The sequence below is a fragment of the Pimephales promelas genome, chromosome 7, assembly GCF_988280905.1.
Source record: "Pimephales promelas chromosome 7, fPimPro1.hap1.1, whole genome shotgun sequence".
NCBI classification, from domain to species: Eukaryota; Metazoa; Chordata; class Actinopteri; order Cypriniformes; family Leuciscidae; genus Pimephales; species Pimephales promelas.
Window position 1 is genome coordinate 20,194,077 of NC_142775.1, and position 19,516 is coordinate 20,213,592.

At 37.1% G+C, this 19,516-nt stretch overlaps 1 protein-coding gene across 6 annotated transcripts in view; it reads right to left on the reverse strand.

Annotated features, from left to right (window-relative positions):
- The window catches only part of dachd (dachshund d), a 115,812-nt gene that overhangs the window by 26,560 nt on the left and 69,736 nt on the right, over positions 1 to 19,516 (reverse strand). For all 6 annotated transcript variants that reach the window (XM_039655384.2, XM_039655383.2, XM_039655382.2 and 3 more), the window contains 3 exons: positions 10,356 to 10,528; positions 9,915 to 10,050; positions 8,601 to 8,735 (listed from right to left, as the gene is read on the reverse strand). In XM_039655384.2, the coding sequence (XP_039511318.1) occupies positions 8,601 to 8,735; positions 9,915 to 10,050; positions 10,356 to 10,528 (444 nt within the window). The remainder of the gene's footprint in view (positions 1 to 8,600; positions 8,736 to 9,914; positions 10,051 to 10,355; positions 10,529 to 19,516) is intronic.

Here is a 19,516-nt window from a genome sequence, read left to right on the forward strand (position 1 = left end):
GCTGTCCTGACAGAGAAACAAATGTGTTTCGGTGCCGATATGTAAATGCCTTCCACATTTTACACGCAATGATATTAGAAATTCAAACAAGGAGTAAAAAACCCGACATAATCAAAACACTTTGATAGAACAAGCACTCGAACACTAAGAAACAGAAGATAGTCTGTGGACTGATCACAGTGGAGTGCGTTCCGTCGAAGACAGGCGGACATATTAATGTGATTCGCAGCAATCCTACAGGGAATGAGGATGTTGGGGCGACAATCGACTCTGGCACTAATCCAGGCTCTATGTACTGAGCCGCTTTGGAGACAGAAGATGAAAGACAAAAAGAAATGTAAATGTAAACTTTTTAAAAAGCAGAGCTTAGGAGCCCCCCATCTGACGCCCTCTCTCCGTGTATCTCATGCCCTCGTGAGCAAAGGAAAATGGATGCAAATCCATTTGCGTCTGGTTCACAGCTATAAAAAAAATACTTAGGATTTTTAAAAGCGGGTGATGTGTTAAACGTGTGGAAATCTGTTTTGATAACATTATTCATAACACTGGCTTTGCGCAGCTTGAATTAATAACACTCCATTTACAGATGGAAGAAAGCTGGCATGGTATTTCCAGTTAAAGAGATTAATTTTTAAACACCTAATTGACAGGCTGGGGTTAGGCGGGATAAGCAACAGCATCTCCGGGCCTGTGGCTGCAAAGTCAAGGTGACTGGAACACTTAGGCGAGCTTTCAAATGCTGGAAGAGAATTAGTCTTCCCGCAGTTTTTCTCCACCCCCTATTCTCTTTTATTAGGAACGATTTTGTTCACAGTGAAAGGATATAACAGCCCTAAGTATCCGTTGATAATTATGGAACAGTGAAATTGTAAAATTTGACACACTTTGCCCTAAACTCAGCAGCTTAATAAGAGAGCTGCATTACGGTGTAAGTGCCCCAATATGACATTAAAGGGAAAGTTCAACCGAAATGATTTATAACACTTACTCTCGCTTGTCTCGTTCTAAACCAGTATGTTTTTTTGTTTTTTTTTGCAGAATACAAGAGAAGATATTTTGGAAGTCAATGAGGTCCAAACAACAAAACTGAATTTGAAGAGTTCAGATGCAAAAGCCTCTAAATGCCATTTGAAATTTTCTTCTTTAATGATGATTTTTATCAAGCTTGTATATTTAAGTTCAGTAATTTCACTTAAATAACAATTAATAGGTAATTATCATTGCCATTTAAGTGAAATCACTGAACTTAAATATACAAGCTTGATAAAAATCATAATTAAAGAAGACAATTTCAAATGGCATTTAGAGGCTTTTGCATCTGAACTCTTCATTTCCAGAATTTGGGGGTGAACTGCAGTCCCTACAAGTTATAATGGATGTACAAAGTGAAATCTGCGTTTTATGTCAGTAAAACATATTTTGTGTTACGTCTGGTAAATCTGCCTGTGAACATGATGTTTACAAAAACAAAAACGTGCACAGAAAACAATGATCTTTGAGGTATTTAATTGTTGTGTCTGAAACGTCTGGGTCGTAGAAAGTCAGGGTCAACCTTACCTTAACACAACAGTTGTTCTTAAGCTTTTTGCATCTTGAATTGCAAATTAGCATAAACGGCATTGCTAATCGTTACATTTCGTTTGTCCAAGGGCAAGCAAATGATAAATATGTTCACAGCAGTGGGCATACCGTTAAGGGCAGATGCTAAGTACAAGGGATATGTACTCAGAATTCACAAAGAGACTGTCCGTGCTGCACAATGAACCACGTTCATTCTAATTGCCCTTGTAGCGCGACACATCAAGAAGCTCACTTGCAAACTGAGCGAAAGGAGAACGGTGGAACTACCAGTGCAATCAAAAAGCGAAGCCCTAACCCTTTAGGCCAAGAGCTGCATCTTTCCCTTTTTATCCGAGCAGGTGTCTCTGCAGCACATTGCTCCCTTTGAAATGAAGGGTAACATAAAACGGCCCTGGCGTGTTGTGATGGACAAGGAGATTTCACCTTCTCTAGTGAATGATAATACATTATTAAATTTGCCTCTCTGCTCGTGAGATACTCTTAGCTGACCACAGCATATTTATCTCTCTATCTAAGCCTTACATCTTGGCAGGAGAAAGCATTCTGTCACTTTTAAGGCATTTCAAAGATTAGAAAGAACCACTCGCTTTTCAACATTCCTAAAAGCACTGTCTTTCTTGTGGAATGTGATTAGCAGTCCATGGTATCACGTAATGGAACATTCATGAGGGAGAACAAATATCCAAATGAAGCGCCATGTCCTGGAGGGACGGCCCACGTTTGCATCATCAGCACTATTTGTTTCGCTGCTCACAAACTTGATTGATCCTCTATTGAATGTTTTTTTCTTTCTTTTCGCACCCCTTCATTTCGACAGAACACACTGACAAGTTGTTTGATCATACACCGCGATTGTCTGCCAAGTCACATTTCAGATCCCCATGGCTAATGATCCAGCCTTTTGTCTTAGGAAAAGTCGGCCGAGTCAGCACAAGCCTCAGTCCGTTTCACTTTTGAAGCCAGAATCTCAAGGACACTTAAAAAGGCAATAGAAAACATGCTTGGAAAGCAAGTATGTCTGATGAAAGGAGAGTGCGCAAGTATACCATGATCAGACATGAAGTTAAAGAACCGGAGGTGTGTTGTAAGTAACATGTTTGCTAAGCAAAAACCAATGTCTCCATTCCATAACAACGCAATGATGGTGATCATAAAACTCCTGGACTGGACATTTTCTGAACTAACTACTGTATTCCTCGCTCAAAAGTTTTGGCTGTGTAACATTGTTAATCCGCATAACACATTACAAGAAATGCTTCATACACAATCAGATGGGTTTTTTTTTATGGAGTAACGATTTACAACGTTTTGTATTCCACCACAATAATTTACAGGATATTTAACAATAAAAATGTCATTTTAATTACATTTCTTCTAACCGTGAATTCTTTCAACTGTGACTTCATTTCTAACAATCTTAAAATATGTCACAATTACCAGTTTTATTTATTTTAGTTTATTTTTTACTCTGAGGCAGAAATAGTCTTCCATAGTTACAAGTAACTTCTTGTTCATTTTTTGTATTTACAGACTACTACAGTGGAAAACATCCCACTTTCCATCATGTTATATGATACCACATGAATCAAACAGCATAATGTTTACTTTGGTTAAAAGGTCCACCGAATTAGTACAATTTCCTACAGTACGCTAAGTGAAATTAGCCAGATTATTTCTCAAGCGTTACGCTCTAAATGAAATAAAGCCTCTGTCCTTAGGGTTTGAGAAGACAATTACATCAGCAAAGCAATATAATGAGTTTTCATTCTTGCACTGCAAGAACAATATCTAATTCTGCAAGATCCAAAAAAAAAATAATATATATATCACTGTAGATTTCCCCACTCCCTTCATGTCTATTAAATTTAATGTCATGAAACTTGAATATCCAACATCTTGCAATGTTAGCTCATCTGCAAGTAACAAAAATATACATGGAGTCAGACTAAACATAAAAGTATAAAAACATGGTTTTTGTACACCACTTTTTTAATGATTCATATTTTTTCTCTTTCATTTGAGTTTTTAAAAGCAAAAGACTTTTATTTTCGCATCTTTTGATGTTCTTAGGGATGAGGTATTTTATGATGAAATCATATAATGGCTAACACATGCTTTACCATTCACTGACCAGCTGGCAAATTATCGGAGTGATACTGCGGCTGCCATGCTCCATTATTCATATGACTGCATCTCTGAGCTTGTCTGTTTGGCCAAATCAGATCCGATTATTCCACACACATTTAATGCTGAATTCAGACGAGGGGGGTGTATGCATCAATCACTCGCATAACCAAAGTCATGATGTACTGTCAATAGAGAGACTCAGTGATGGTACAGTGTTTCTTCAAAGTCACACAATATGCTTGTGATGAGGATGTGGTCATTTACGTATTTGAATACTGTGGTAACTACGAAAGGGGGAAAGGGTAATAATCATATATATAGACTTGTAAAAGGAAGGCATCTGGATTATTTGAAGCAAGTGATGTTTTATGTAGACTTGGAAAGAAATTATTTTTATGATCAGGTGAGATAATTTTGACATTTTTTAGGACAACTTTAAGTATTATAAAATTTTGCCTTACTAAACATGCCATGCGACATCAATATTACATTGCCACCCATCAATGTCATCTTATATGACTCATATGTTGTGATCAATAATGCAGGAATAATTTATGTGAGAGCAGCTCTCATTTGGTAAAAATAAACATCTACCATTCCTTTGGGCAAGTGAAACTGTTTGCAGTTATTATCCTGTAAATTACTCTTCTAGTGTTGTTATTGTGCGGCGCTAAGCTACAGCTCCCGCCCATATGTAGATATATTCACGAGCGGCTCCCCCAAGGAGAGGAACCATGTTAAATGTTTGATGTCCAAAATGAGTTTACTGCCAAAGGCTTTAGAGCCTTTCAAATTTCCTTGTTTGTCAACTACCTGCTGTTTCACAAGAGCAAGGCTTGTCAAAAACAATTCTGACAGATTCCCTTTGTGAAGCAATTCAATTAGTCCAGACTTTATAATAAATGTGAGCAAACTGTTCGCTTTTTTGCTTCACTTCAAGGTAAAGCGCTACTTAAAGCACTCAAAAATTCTACTTGCACAGATATGCTGGCAAAACTTGACAGAGATGAAGGACACCAAAGAGGTGCTAACAATGTGTTATTTTATAGAACTTTTTAATTTATTAACTGAGAGTGATAGCATTGAGTTCTTAGATTGAGTTCCTTATGAGTGAATCATTACAATACAAAAGATATTAACAAAAGATATATTCATTAATGAAACAATTTAGTGTTTATATGAATGAATCATTGAATCATTCAGTCAATAGTTTTGTTCAGGTTACTGTCTGTGAGTCTATTACTGAATCATTGACTAAACTGATTTATTCAAAATGCATTGATTCATTAAGGAACAAAACAAGAGACTGCCTTTACGAGCGAGTCACTGAATAATTTATAGATAAATTCATTCCTAATTCATTTAGGAACAAAACACTGATACTGTGTGTTGGTCGGAAGCACAGAACGATAATGCTTTCACTTTTTGGGAACTAGTTTTGGAACAAAAATACACAACAAGTCTAAAATTTAAGCTACTTACAAATTAACCTCTTTTTTATTGAACTGTTCATTCGTTTACTCAAACAGATTCACTAGGTCCTGATTTATTCAGGAAGAGGAACACTCATTTAAACATTAACTTGAAGGAATATCACATACGTTTAATTATAACAACAGCACTCTTGCTTGTGTGACACTGCTTAACCAAAAGGGTTAACACGTGAAGTTATATTCTAACTGCACGAGACACACAAAAAAACGTCCCAAACCTGTATCCTGCTCGGATACAGGTGACGTAAAAACCTCAATCGTAATATTTAGCACTGAATCGAAAGTGCACGACGTAGCATTAATTTAATGCTCTGCCAGCACCATAAAGATCAAACAAGTGGAGAAATATCATTAAACCATTGGAATGTAATCTCATTTGTCTAAACAAACCGATCCAATGAACAACCCTAATTAAAAAGCCTGCCATAAACAAAAGCAGGCCAAGCCAGACCAGCCCCTCCTATTTAACAATGGGACACATTTATTTTATTAATCTAATGCATCATGTATCATATCATTACAGTTCAATATATCTATCATTAATTTTATTCCCTTCACTTAAGGCTTTTATTGGGATTACTTTGGTTATTAGTTGGTCTAATGTATTGGTTACCTCCAGATCCGACGCTACGATCTCGCTCATCTCGCGGCATAAACCTGTGCGTGTTATTCAAATTGCCTCATTTATTATGATAGCTTCCTCATGTAAATTGTGCTGACTGCTCGCCCTTGCACAGTCCTCATTAGACTAATGAAAACCTTCAAACGAAAAAACTAAACAACCTGCCAAATAAAGGTCTGAGGTTATTATGAAAATTACAACTCTGGGAGCCAGGAGAAGCTCTGTTCATTAATTCATGCTCAGCAAATTGGTAACTAATTTAGTTGCACTCCTCTGCATTAATGGATTATTTTATAAAAATGTTTTCCACAGCCCGAGACCTTTGCCGCACACGTTAGAGAGCTTTGGATTCTAATCAAGAGGAGTGACATATTAAGCATGCCAAGCGTCTGAATGATAATGCAGCAGCGATGCAAATAGACAATGTGGATTTTCACTCGGTCGGAGAGAATCAGGACCAATCTAACTCAATTGATATCTTAAGGGGCCTGTGGAACCATGGCGTGCCGGGGGATTAGACAGATCCATCTCCACATCTCTATTGGGGAACGACATAGGAAAAAATAAATCACGCGTACTGTGATAATGTTATCATAAACAGGCCGAGACGTCAGTGGCCACGCATAGTACACAATCAGTCACTAGAAACGTGAGATCGAGAATCAACAAAACACATCGACCGCACACACCAATCCCCCTAAGACCCACACAGAAATCTCATCTTCACCCCCCCCCCCCCCCATCACACCTAAGGTCTGACCTGTAAATTCATATAATCATGCTAATTACTTTGATTCACAGGCTTGGTCGGTCTATGGGAGAGAGCTACACAGCGCCTCCTCTCCGGGCAGATCCAGCAGGGGATGTGCAGCCCAGTGATTTCCACCGTGGTTTTAATGTCATTATCACCCTCTCCAACACTTCCCCAGCCCTTCATTCCGCCTGGAGACAATTCTCAAATCTATTATATGCATCATTTTGTGTTTATGCAAAGCATATGAGAGACCAAGACCAAAGTAAATAGTGAAAACTGAAAAGTACAGAAATTTGTCTAATTTTTAGCAGCCTCCAATTTTATACTTATGAGCTGGAATTTTGTTTGGATTTCATATAGTAAAATAGCATCTGGGAATCATAAGCAATGTCTAAATTTGTGTTCTTAAAGTGTTTAAATGGACACTCCCTCTGTGTTTATTGAATTATTTTTGTTCCGATTGTAAATTGATCAGGTTGGATGGATTTTCAAGTCTAAAATATAAAATCTGAAAGATTTGATTGAAGGATCATGAAAAAGTTATTGTACTCTTAGCAATAAAGTACTATGGCAGTACCATGGCACAGTGATATTCTCAATGGTAATGTTAAGGTACTAGACTACCTTTCAAAAGTTTGGGGATAGAAAGTTTATTGAAAGTGTATTGTGCTTACCGGGGGAGCATTTATTTGATCAAAAAATACAGTAAAATCATTAATATTATTACAATTTTAATATATTTTATGTTTTAATATATTAGAAAATTCAATTTATTCCTGTGATGGCTGGTTGAATAAAATTATTAATTTCTTAAAAAAAATAAATAAATAAATAAAAACAGTAGTAGAGTAGTATATATATACTGTATATATATCCGCTACTAGCTACATGCATGGCTAGAGTATAGTGATCACCATATTTCTTTACTAATCTATTTAATAGTTACTATTACACTTACTTAAAAAACCCATTAACATCCAAACAAACATTTTTGTACCAAGTTTTAAGTATAAAAGAGAGATTAAAGGATTAGTTCACTTCACAATTAAATATTTCTGATAATTTACTTATCCCAGTGTCATCCAAGATGTTCATGTCTTTCTTCAATCGAGAAAAAAAAAAAAAAGGTTTTTGTGGAAAACAAAAAGGATTTTTCTCAATATAGTGGACTTCAATAGGGTACAACCGTTTGAAGATTTACACAATCCCAGCCAAGGAATAAGGGTTTTATCTAGCGAAAAGATCAATCATACAAAAAAAAATAATAATAATAAAAAAACATTTATACTTTTTAACCACAAATGCTTGTTTTTCACTTGCTCTGCGATGCGCCATGCATTACGTAATCACATTGAAAGGTCATGTGTGACACACAGTAGGCAAAAGTACTAACCTACTGTTTACAAAGTGAACATGCAAAGACTAAGTCAAGCGGCATTTACAAAAAATAATAAAAAATAAAATAAAAGGTAAAACAACAATGTCGGAAGATTGGAGGAGAAAATGAGATGGGGGGTTTCACCCTACCTTACCTTTTTGAACCAGAACACATGTGACCTTTCAATGTTATTACATTATGTGCATCGCAGAGCTACTGCAAGATGAGCAATTGTGGTAAAAATAATTATATATATATATATATATATATATATATATAAGATAAAGAGTCCCTAGTCCTTGGCTGGGATCGTGTGTAGAGCCTTTTGAAGCTGCTCTGAAACTGCAGTTTGGACCTTCAAACCATTGTACCCCATTGGAGTCCACTATTTGGAGAAAAACACTGTAATATTTTCCTTAAAAACCTTAATTTCCTTAATTTCTTATCGACTGAAGAAAGAAAGACATGGATGGCCGTGGGGGTTAATAAATTATCAGGGAATTTTAATTCTGAAGTGAACTAATCCAGTGTAATATGAAAAAACAAAACAAAAACAATAACAAACAAATAACGTTTCACAGACCTTTCCATAAAATAAAACAATAAAGCTATTTCGTTTTGTTGATTTAAGTACTGAACTCTGACCTTTCTCGAGGTGCATTCTTTTGGCCTCATGGCAAATGTCGTGAGTTGCCAGGTCGCCCTCCTTAGGCCCGGGTAGGATGCTGGGAGACAGACCCAAAAACGCCTGGTTCATCGACAGTCCATTCTGATGCACAGCTTTGAGAGAACACAGAGACACATTATTCTCATCTCCACACACTCTCAAATGACAACGCAAAACACCTCGAGTGATAAATAATGATTCTAGCTGAAAAGAGCCCTCATCGTCCAGTGGCTAGAGAAGGTGAATGTGTCCTTGGCTTTCAACTGTTTGTGACTTGTGGTATACCTCATCTCCAAATCAATGCGCCAGTCAATCAAAATTGACACATTTGACACTCTGCCTGGCAATTTGTTTTTTTTTTTTTATGAATTAAGAAGCCTTTTACAAAACCTTGTGATTCACTTCACTGGTAGAAATACATAAAATAAAACAATCAACGGGTTCCTAAAAGTGAAAGTGATTTAGCATTTGTATAATTTAATAAAATGTTTCAACTACAAAAACTCATTGAAAAACATATTAATTAAATGAATTAAATAATGTGTTTTGTTTTGACAAAAAGAGAGCTGGAGCTGCATGAACTCCACGAGTTTGTGTAAAATCGGATTATGTTGATTTGAGTTCACATGATTTGTGACGATCCAACAAGCATCTTGAGCTTTAATGGAAGCAAGAACATCTGACCATCTGTACAGAGTTGTTCAAATGATTAAAGGTCACACACACATTTAATGATTTGATTTTGAAATGAGAAGCCTTATTTTATGACTAAATGCCTTATAAGTTCTCTGTTCATGAATTCTTTAAGCATTTTAACAACATATTTCCAGGTTCAAGCCCCAGCTTTTCAATGTAACTTTTGGAGCTCAAACACGTTTTTAATCAAAACAAACAGTTACTCGTTAAGACACCGTTTCCAGAATAACATCATAAAACATGGTAGCATTTTTCAGAGATGACAAGAAACATACATACAGGCTCTCTCAGTGATTAAGGATATTGTTTTTATTTTATGACACAGCTAATGATGAAAACATTTGAGGTCTGTCTTAGCACAACATGAGCCAGAACCAAACTTAGAGATAGTTAATATCTCTTTGCCATCTGTTGAAAACAACAGAAAGCGCGAAGGAGAGCGCACATGTGCTACGCTCTTTACAAGAGGCACATTCGGTGCGGTATTTAGCAGCTCTTGAATGTATGCGCACCAGTGTGCAGAGATCCCGGGAAAGACGAGGGAGAGAAATTGAGAGACAAAGAGAGTGGGAGAGAGATTTATGAGGTGAACATACGCATTCTGTCGGAGGAGCTCTCCGTGTGCGCGGGAGAGCTGGAGACGCTGCTGCTGCGCTGGGATGAGGGACGGCTCCCCGGCCTCCTGCCGTCTTCCAGAGAGGGGGCAGGGGAGGGACTGTCGGGGACCCGTTCCTGCACAGCCAACAGGAAAAACAAACACAGCCAGGGCGGCCATTACATGACACATTCCTTTCAGCAACACACCTCTATGGACACACAAGCGTCCATGCTTTTCTTTTTTTTTTTTTTGAGGCAACGCCCCCCCACCCCTTCTCTGCATCCTTTCCTTGCTTTCTTCCCAGGCTATTGTCTGACAGACTGTTCCCTGCAATGCCGTATGAAAGCACGGATCGCGCACCACCCAGCCCCCTCCACCTTCCCTCAATGGCTGATGAGAGATGTGCAAGACACAATGAGAGAACGGCGCTGTGGGTTACCTTAATCACTGATGTCACCATTCGAGATGGGGCACTCTGTCCCTGTGCTGCGGCGGCCATATTGGCGATGGTGCTGAGGTGGTTCATCTGACTCATCGCCATGGTGACGGATGCGGGAGGCAGGCTGACAGGGATCAGGGGGTGGGGCATCATCATAAACGGCAGTTCCAAGCCTAAAGATGAGAGGGGAAAGTAGCTGATTAATTAATCATTTCTGGCATTAAGTTGTGTGCAAATGGAAGACACGTGTGCGACAGAAAAGAAAGTGCACCGCTGAAGAAGAGAGGAAGATTTAAAGGAGAAACGCTATGAATTATTCACACGTGACCTATCGTGCGAGCGGCATGGCTTACAGAGTAAATATTCATTAAATAATAATCGCCACATTAGATAGTGTATTATATTAAAGCTATTGACGACGACGACGACAAAAAAATATAATTGCGGCATATTTTCAATCCATTATGGTCATTAGAAACATAAATATTCACTTTTGTTTTTAATAATACATATCGCTGTTAATAATAAATAGCGTTCTGGTGATTACAGTCATAATAATTGTGAGATTTAAACTAATCTTTATAATGTTGGGAAAGGGAAAATTATGGAAATATTTCACCATTAATAGTAAATGCATTCAAAATATCAGGCAAACATGAAAGGCATTAGTTAAAATGAGCAAAAATGAGTCAATTAAAACTAAGTGTGTATCATGAGATGCCTACAAGCTAATTACGAGTATTTGTGCCAGAAACTCCATTACTCGTATAACAGATTTTTCAAGTCCTTGATAGTTACACGCGATTGAAATAATTAAGACATTCAAAGTATTTTGATGAGGAAAACCAGGTCCTGCAGGAGGACATGTGATTGTACTGTTAAACTCATATATAAAACTAATGTGAACTGAGCTACATTCTTAGACAGTGATTAAATGGGTAGAAAGGAAGCTGTTCTGCTTTTTCAAAGGACATATGCACACAAATAAGGTCACAGCCTGGTGTGTGTCCCTGAACTAAAGACCCACTCACTCCCACTCCTGACTTTGAACTAAAGGATCAAAAGTAACTGAGAGAAATTTCAGTCTCGGGCGGTCAAAGGCACCACTCGAGCGCTTGAAAGAAAACTTGAGCGTTCGCAGTATATCGGATCGAGCGGGCTGCCCCGTGCTCCATCCCACACTTTCCCGATATCGCCTTCGCTCAAGGTAACGGGAGACACAGAGGGATAATCCAGTGAGTTTGTTTTTGTGTGAAATATCAGTGGCCAAGGGCTGTGAGACAGTCTACATCAGAAAAAAAAGAAGAAAAAAAAACGAAAAAAGAAAATGCAAAAAGGGGAGGATGGAGGGGGTCCCTTCAGTGTGAACGCTCTTCGGTGAAGCATTGTGCATTTCCATAAGAAAGATGACCAGCAGAAGCACAGGGAAAACACATTCCCTGACATTAAAAAGGAGGCTGAGATTAAAAGAACGAGAGGCCAAGCAGCACCTTGTAAAGGCGTCTCTCCTCGAGTGCCGAGTCTGAATCAATTACCACTCGCAGGACCGGACTCAATTAAAACCTGCCACGGCGCCAGCGTGTGATTGCAGGATACTTACAGCGCCATGCCGAAACAAATTGAGAGAGGCATTCATGCACGTATCTACCTTTCAAAGCTTTCGAGAGCCGGATTGAGTGCCAGCGCGCCTTTGTGATTTGCTCAAGAAGATCTGACTGGATTTCAGGAAATCAACATTTACAAGAGAGGGGAGAAACGTATTAAAGTCTGATATGACTTTGCTTTTGTCATTTAAATGGACGTCCTTTATCAGCCTGGCGGTGAATGATGTCTGTTGTGTTGACCGACTTCCACAAAGCAGAACTCTGCGTGTGAGAGCGACTACGGGCTTACAGTAGCAGACTGCTCTCGGGGGCCTAATCTCTCTCTCTCCCCCCATCCCACCTCCTTTCATGTTCCGCCATCCTTAAGTGATGTTTCAGTCATAATGGCCCTTTGAAAACCATAAGAAAACATGATACAAGCTAACCAAGGTCCACCAAGCCTTTTCAGACAGACTGAAAGGCAATGAACTGTGGATGGCTGATGAAGCAGACGCATTGTTCATCAACTGTTTTTTTTTTCCTTCTTTGTAGTTTTCAACAAATGTGTCTCAAAACAAACCTCTTTAGACACTATCAAGGCTTTTTTTATGATATTAATAAATTCACTTTGTCAATAAAGATTATATATATATATATATATATATATATATATATATATATATATATATATATATATATATATATATATATATAATGATTTGTGTTTCGTCAAGTCAAACTTTAGTCCTAAGGCTACATTTAGAAATTATATAAATAAAATGTATAAATGCCATAGTCTCTATGGCTGTATTCTACTTGTATGTGGGAAAATAATGAAAGCTTCTTCATAATACACAGACACACACACACACACACACACACACATACATGATCAGCACTCCTGAAAGGCCTCTTAGGCAATTACATTTGAGGACCAGAACTAACTGTTGTATAGACACACACATTGGTATTAATATCATTATGAGGATATTCAAGACATAATGATTTTTATACTGTATATCTCCAAACTCTAACCCTACAAAATATAGCCGTCACAAAAAAACGTATCGGACTTATCAAAAAATATCAACATTTTTATCAAAATATCTGAACTCTGCATGAATTAGGAACTGAGATATTATTGTCAAACAGATGAATTTTGATTCCAGTGGCCCTTAAAAAAAGAGACAGACTGAAGCAACTATTCTCTGGTAAAACCTGCATTATCCTGTGAGGGTGGAAGCTTTCCCTTGACAAAAATTAAACCAGCTCCTACTTGGCACTTTATTATCTCTTCAACTGAGTGATTTATTGTTTGTGGAATGAAAGCAAAAGAGGAGGAAAATTACATTTTCAGCAGAGCCAGGGCTTGTTCTGCCTCTACTCCTCTATCCTGGAAGAGCTCACGACAAACAATAATGTCAGCTGTAATTGATCTGAGGTCGCTGGTTAGCCCTCCAGTAAAAGCCCACTATTTAAGCGACAATCCGCCCTGCCTGCTCCTCAGATGCTGTCTAATGAAGCTGTCCATCTCTGCTATTTACCTTCTCTTAAATGGAAGAGAAAAGATGTACTGTAAGAAGCCCAGCCAGGGAAGATTTGCTTCCCTCCTGTGAAATAGGACCTGCAGATGCTGTTGGAATGTGTAATTGGCTGAAGAGTCGGAGACGGGGGTTCCAGCGCTAATTAAATGACTTGTTTCTGGCCTATCCATCTTTGTTTGTGAGCACAACGCGACGGAGCAGTGTGTTGTAAATGCTCTTATTTAAACAGACGTTATTTTGCTCGTCCCTTTGATTTGAGAGCCAAAATCTTACGCCTTTTGAAGTAGATGTTGAATCAGGATAACAATTTAAACTGTTGGCGTTTCAGAATGGCAGATTGTTATTTTTCGAAACATAGGAGAGAGGCCGCACTATGCATTTGTTCTTTTTCTTTGCACAGATGCGTTCCGGCACGTGCCTTCTTCACTGTGCAACAATGTAGCCAATCTTATATGCCCACACCCATTGATACACCTATATTAACACCAACCAATAATGTTAAAGTGATAATCACTCCAATAATGTCACTAATGTTTCTAAAAGTCCATTAATGAAAAACAATGACTGTTATACATGTACAAAAATGGACGTACAAAACACATATTAGTGTTCCATTTATAAGAAACAACTTAGTGAAAGATCTTCATTCATCCCATTCGGGATTCATGAGTTTAAGTTAAAAATATACCAAGCCTCTCATGAGTGAATCCTGCTCCTATCCTCACTAGATTTTGTTATTTTTGCAATACCCTAAAACTGTCAAGGCTTTTGTCACAGGTTTCTCATTCAAATAGCAAACCATTTTACATTTTAATTGTAAACATATAACTGGCTATTCATAAACTCATTCTGGCTATAACAAAGGGCCTTAAAGGAGTGGTTCACTTTAAAAAAAAAAAACCTTCATTTCTTTTCGACTGAATAAAGAAAGACATGGACATTTTGGATGACATGGGGTGAGTAAATTATCAGCAAAAGTTTTTTTTTTTTTTTTTTTAAGTGAACTACTCCTTTAAACCATAAAAAAAGTGTATATGTAGAGAATGTTACTGGAAATAAACGCATAGGTGCTTCTTAAACAGACACACTTCTATGGTAAGGGTATAGATTGTTTTCTTTTTCCCAGAAGGCATAGCTAGTCAAGGCTGTTAAACGCTGTAACTCATTAAGGCCCGTTAGAGGAAGGTATTTTACTTTGAAGTAGCCACCCACGGTCTTTCTGTGTCATTGAGAAAAACTTTAAAGTCTTTTCTTCCTGTTTATAATCTTAATGCTAATCATAAAAATAACATCTTGAATTTGTTAATATCACCCCCCACCCCACCCCACCCCCCAAAATGATAATAAAAAAGAAACAGACCTGTACACTATCAACAACAATGACGGAGCGCTAAAAACACCCCCAGATGCTTGAGAACGTGATGTGATCTTTAGCCACAAGAACAGAGAAACTGCATCCCGGCATGTGTAAAATAGGGATTTACTATACTCACTCTGAAGTGAGAATGCTTAATAAGAAACAGAGGGTAAAGAAAAACATCTATTACACATCTATTGTGAGTGTAAAAAATAATGGCAACAAAACATCTCTGGTTTGATGAGGTAGCATAATTACGTACACCCGCAACCCTCCACAACCATCAAAGCAAACATGTGGTAGGGATTACGGAGGAGACAGACAGTATTGTTTTTATTATTTATTTATTTATTCTTCCTTCAGGAGGATAAAGACCTGTTATGCAAGCTGGCTGCAAACAAACATGATTTTGATATAGAATAATATTATTGAAGTGTTTTTATATAAATCTAAATGGCTTAGAAATTAGCAATAAATAAAAACAAAATATTTATTCAACAAATTCATTAATTTTTTTACTTTCATTTTATGCATATTAAAGGAGCTATATATATATATATATATATATATATATATATATATTAAAGGATATATAAAATTAAAATTAAAGGATATATATATATATATATATATATATATATATATATATATATATATATATATATATATATCCTTTAAAGTATTTTCTTCCTGTTTATAATCTTAATGCTAATCATAAAAATAACACATTGAATTTGTTAATTTTGAATTTGAATTGATTTTTTTTTTTTTTTTTTTAATTGACCATTTTAAGATGTAGATTTAGATTTTATTCATGCTGGAATAAAATAAAATAAAAATAAAAATAAAATAAAATAAAATAAAATAAAATAAAATAAAATAAAATAAAATAAAATAAAATAAAATAAAATAAAATAAAATAAAATAAAATAAAATAAAATAAAATAAAATAAAATAAAATAAAAATAAATTAAAAAAATAATAAAAGATAAATAAAAAAATAAAAAATAACATAAAATAAAACAATAATGCAAATGACAAGGCTATGGGTTGGCTCTTTTGTTTTTTGGTGTACACCACAGTTGGCACCACATATTAACTGTGATCTTGTGGTCTGCTTAACACAATTACCAGTATGGTACGAGATGCCTATACACAGGCTTCAGGACACATCACTGAACAAACACCCAATTTCGATTTGAATAAGGTTCAGCTTAAATGCATCCCGGTATCACTCTCCATAAACTACTGCTGGTTTAGGGAAAGCATAAGGGAGCGAACATTACCAGCAGATGTTTCCACTGAGGGTACAATATATTCAAGTCCAATCAATAACACCCCTCCCTGAGGGACTGTGACACCCAGGGAGAGGAGGGGTGGGGGGAATCATTTTCATCAGATACTGAGCAAAGGGTCCCGTTTAAAAAAGATTGCTTTTGGTCAATGGCAAGCAGTTGTCATTTGACTTGGACTCTGAAATGAAATGTATCGAACGGTGTTATCAATCACGCGGTGCAGGAGTCCATGAGATGGCTTTCCAACGGATAAGACAGCCTCTTGCATCATCTGTTCTAATTACAAAATTAGCATCACGTTGCAAAGGCTGAATCTTTGCCTGATTCTGAAATTCATTGTGAAAGGAGATTTGTTATGTTTGTCATGGCGCTTTAGTCTTATGTGCTTAAAAGGACAGATCTCCCCAAATGGAAATAATGTCATTATTTACTCATTCTTATGCATTTCAAACCTGCATGACTTTTTTTTTCTTTTATGAAAAAAATATATTTATGTATACAACATAAATCAATGGGGTCCAGTGTTGTTTTGGAGCACATCAACCTCATTACAGTTGCAACATTGCTTTTCACAAGAGACAGAAAGTGTGTCCATTTGTCCAGCAAAGAAAGATTACATGGAGAGAAAGTAAAATAAAATAAATTAAAATAACATTATATAATTAATAAAAAAATATATATATATTTTTAATAATAATATAAAAATAAAACTGTTTTATTTTTTCAGTAAATAAAAACAGAGTGATATGAGAGAAATATCCATTTAAAAAGAAAAATGTTTCATGTCTTTAGTGTTTTACACTTTGTCCAGCAATTTGAGATAACATGGAGAGAAAGTACTTTATCTGCTTCAATTGTGTCTATATTTGCGACTATTTCCTTTTATACTAAAGACATTTAGTGGAAACATCTGACACAGACGCAACCTTTAAGTCTCCTGGTCTCCTGAGTTGCTAACTTTTCTACAAGGAAAGAAAAGTTTCTTACAGCGCATTCAGATTTCCTCTGGGTCACTAACAAACGTTCAATTGCACAGATCCTTGTATTTCATATGTACTACGTAGGCTAAACGCGAGCTACATTCTGTAACTTGAGGCAGTGGGATGATTTGTTCTGGCAAGAAGCCTGAACCAGAGTAGGATTGCTAGTCTGGTTGGGGTTAATGGGGCTCCAGGCATGATTGATACCTGTGAGTGATAATGGCCGCGCCTTCATTTCTCATGTTCTAATTGCTGCAATGTTATTATCACTGCAATAATCATGGCAATATTCCGATTGCAGCACATCCCCTCTGTCATCATAAGACACGGCGGTTACGCATCACACGCTGGTTTGTTTCTCCCTCGTAATTGAGTGCAGTGAGATGACCTATCGGAGGAATATTCTAAGCAGTCAAAGCGCACGCATCTTTCGCATTATGGTCCCCAGAAGCTTATCGTGTGTGAAAGGTTGAATGTCATTTATTACATGTATCACATTTACACCATGTGACATTGTCTTTTCAAATTGCGCAGATCTCTTCCTCCCTATATTTGCCTCCAAAGGTCACTCAATTCCACTTATAAATGCAACCTGACAGAGATTAGTAAAGAGGGACGGGCAATGCACCACGTCTCACAACTGAATCAAACGGCTCCAAATTAATTCATCCAATTAATGAAGAACGAGCTTTAACGTTGATGAGGCCCGACAAGTAAACCGGCTACTTATTTATTTCATTTACTCTGCAGACACAAATATCTGCATGAACATGTGCCACGCTTATGCCGGCTACGCTCACTGCAGTAATGTAGAGCTGTGCTGCTTTTCAGAGATGATAGAGCATGATACGGATCATTAGAGAAATAATGTTTAATCAATTCCCATTTTGTAATCTGTTTCTGCAGTTGTAGGCATTTGTGTACACCAGTGCTTTGCACATTTTTTTGCCCCCCCCACCCCCCGCTTCCCCCCTCCAAAATCATGCATATTCAATTTCATGCTGATGCTTAACTGTCGATGCAACCGGAATTAAAACAAGCAATTCGACTTCATTAAAAAAGTAAGTGATTATCGAGTTATCTTTTTGAAATTCTATTAAAATGTGTGACGCTCTCCACTTATCTGTCACCTGCTTCCCAGGAGCACAACACACTAATAGAGGCACTCAGAAACGAATGCCCAGGAGAGGCTGCGTGTCTCTGTAAACTCAGCCCTGGTTCTCATCCCGGTCTCAGAGCTATTACCAATGCTTCCTGCCTTCCCATGAAGAGCCCTGCTGATGTTTGAGGCTAGACAAAACAGCATTCAACAACGTAAACCGACACAGGTGAGGCGTTTTTGAAGAAACTTGCTATCTGTAATGCTAAATGCCTATGGTGGAACTCAGAGAGTAATAAGGAATGAATCATCGCCCTGAATTCTGTTGTTGCGACTGTTTAGTGAACATGTTTTCACAGTTTAGCTGCGGGCTGGTTTCAGCAGACTTCTAGGCAATATATCACATTTTCATACTATATTTGTGGTGATTTAATTTAAGCAACATCATGAATGTGATTATGATGATGATTTTATAGGAACTTTATTTGTCCAGTAAGTTTCTTGAAGAGAATGTCATTAAACTAGCTTCATGTGTCTCAAGAATTGCAAGAATGTTTCTGATTGAAACTTTAGCAAAAGCAAAAAAACGCAAAACACCATTAAAGGTTTAATGTGTAAAAAATGTGAGTATCTATTAACAGAAATGCAATACGACATCCATAACTGTTTTCAGTGGTGTATAAAGAACTTACTTAATAAAACGTAATGTTTTTATTACCTTAGAATGAGACATTTATATCTACATAAGCGCGGGCACCCCCTTCTATGAAGGTCGACATATTTTGTTGTCATGTTTCTACCGTAGCCGACAGCAAACAAACAGCGCTACAGAGCACGTCCCGTCAACCTTGAAAAATACCTGTATTTACTTCCTGTTTTCGGTCAAAGTCCACAGTAGTGGATTGTCGAGTTTGTAAACACGATCATTGGTATCTAAGCAATAACCCGCAAACTCGACAATCGACTACTGTGGACTTCGACTGAAAACAGGAATTAAATACAGGTATGTGCGCTGGCTGATTTAACATCATTTTTATTAATATCTTTCACATCTACTGCAGTCAGATTGACCGTGGTCACTCTTAATAACATTACTCACATGGCTGTGAACTTGTAATGACAAATCAAGGATGTCAAGAGCCTAAAAGCAGGTTTAGAGCTTGCCCCATTGAAGTCAATAGGGTGCGAATTTTAAAAAGAGGATAACACTGTGTAGGCAACACCAATTTTTTATCATTTTTGTCTGTACTGACAGCACTCCAAATGTACAAAAAAATTAGCTCAATGTTAAAATTGACCGGAG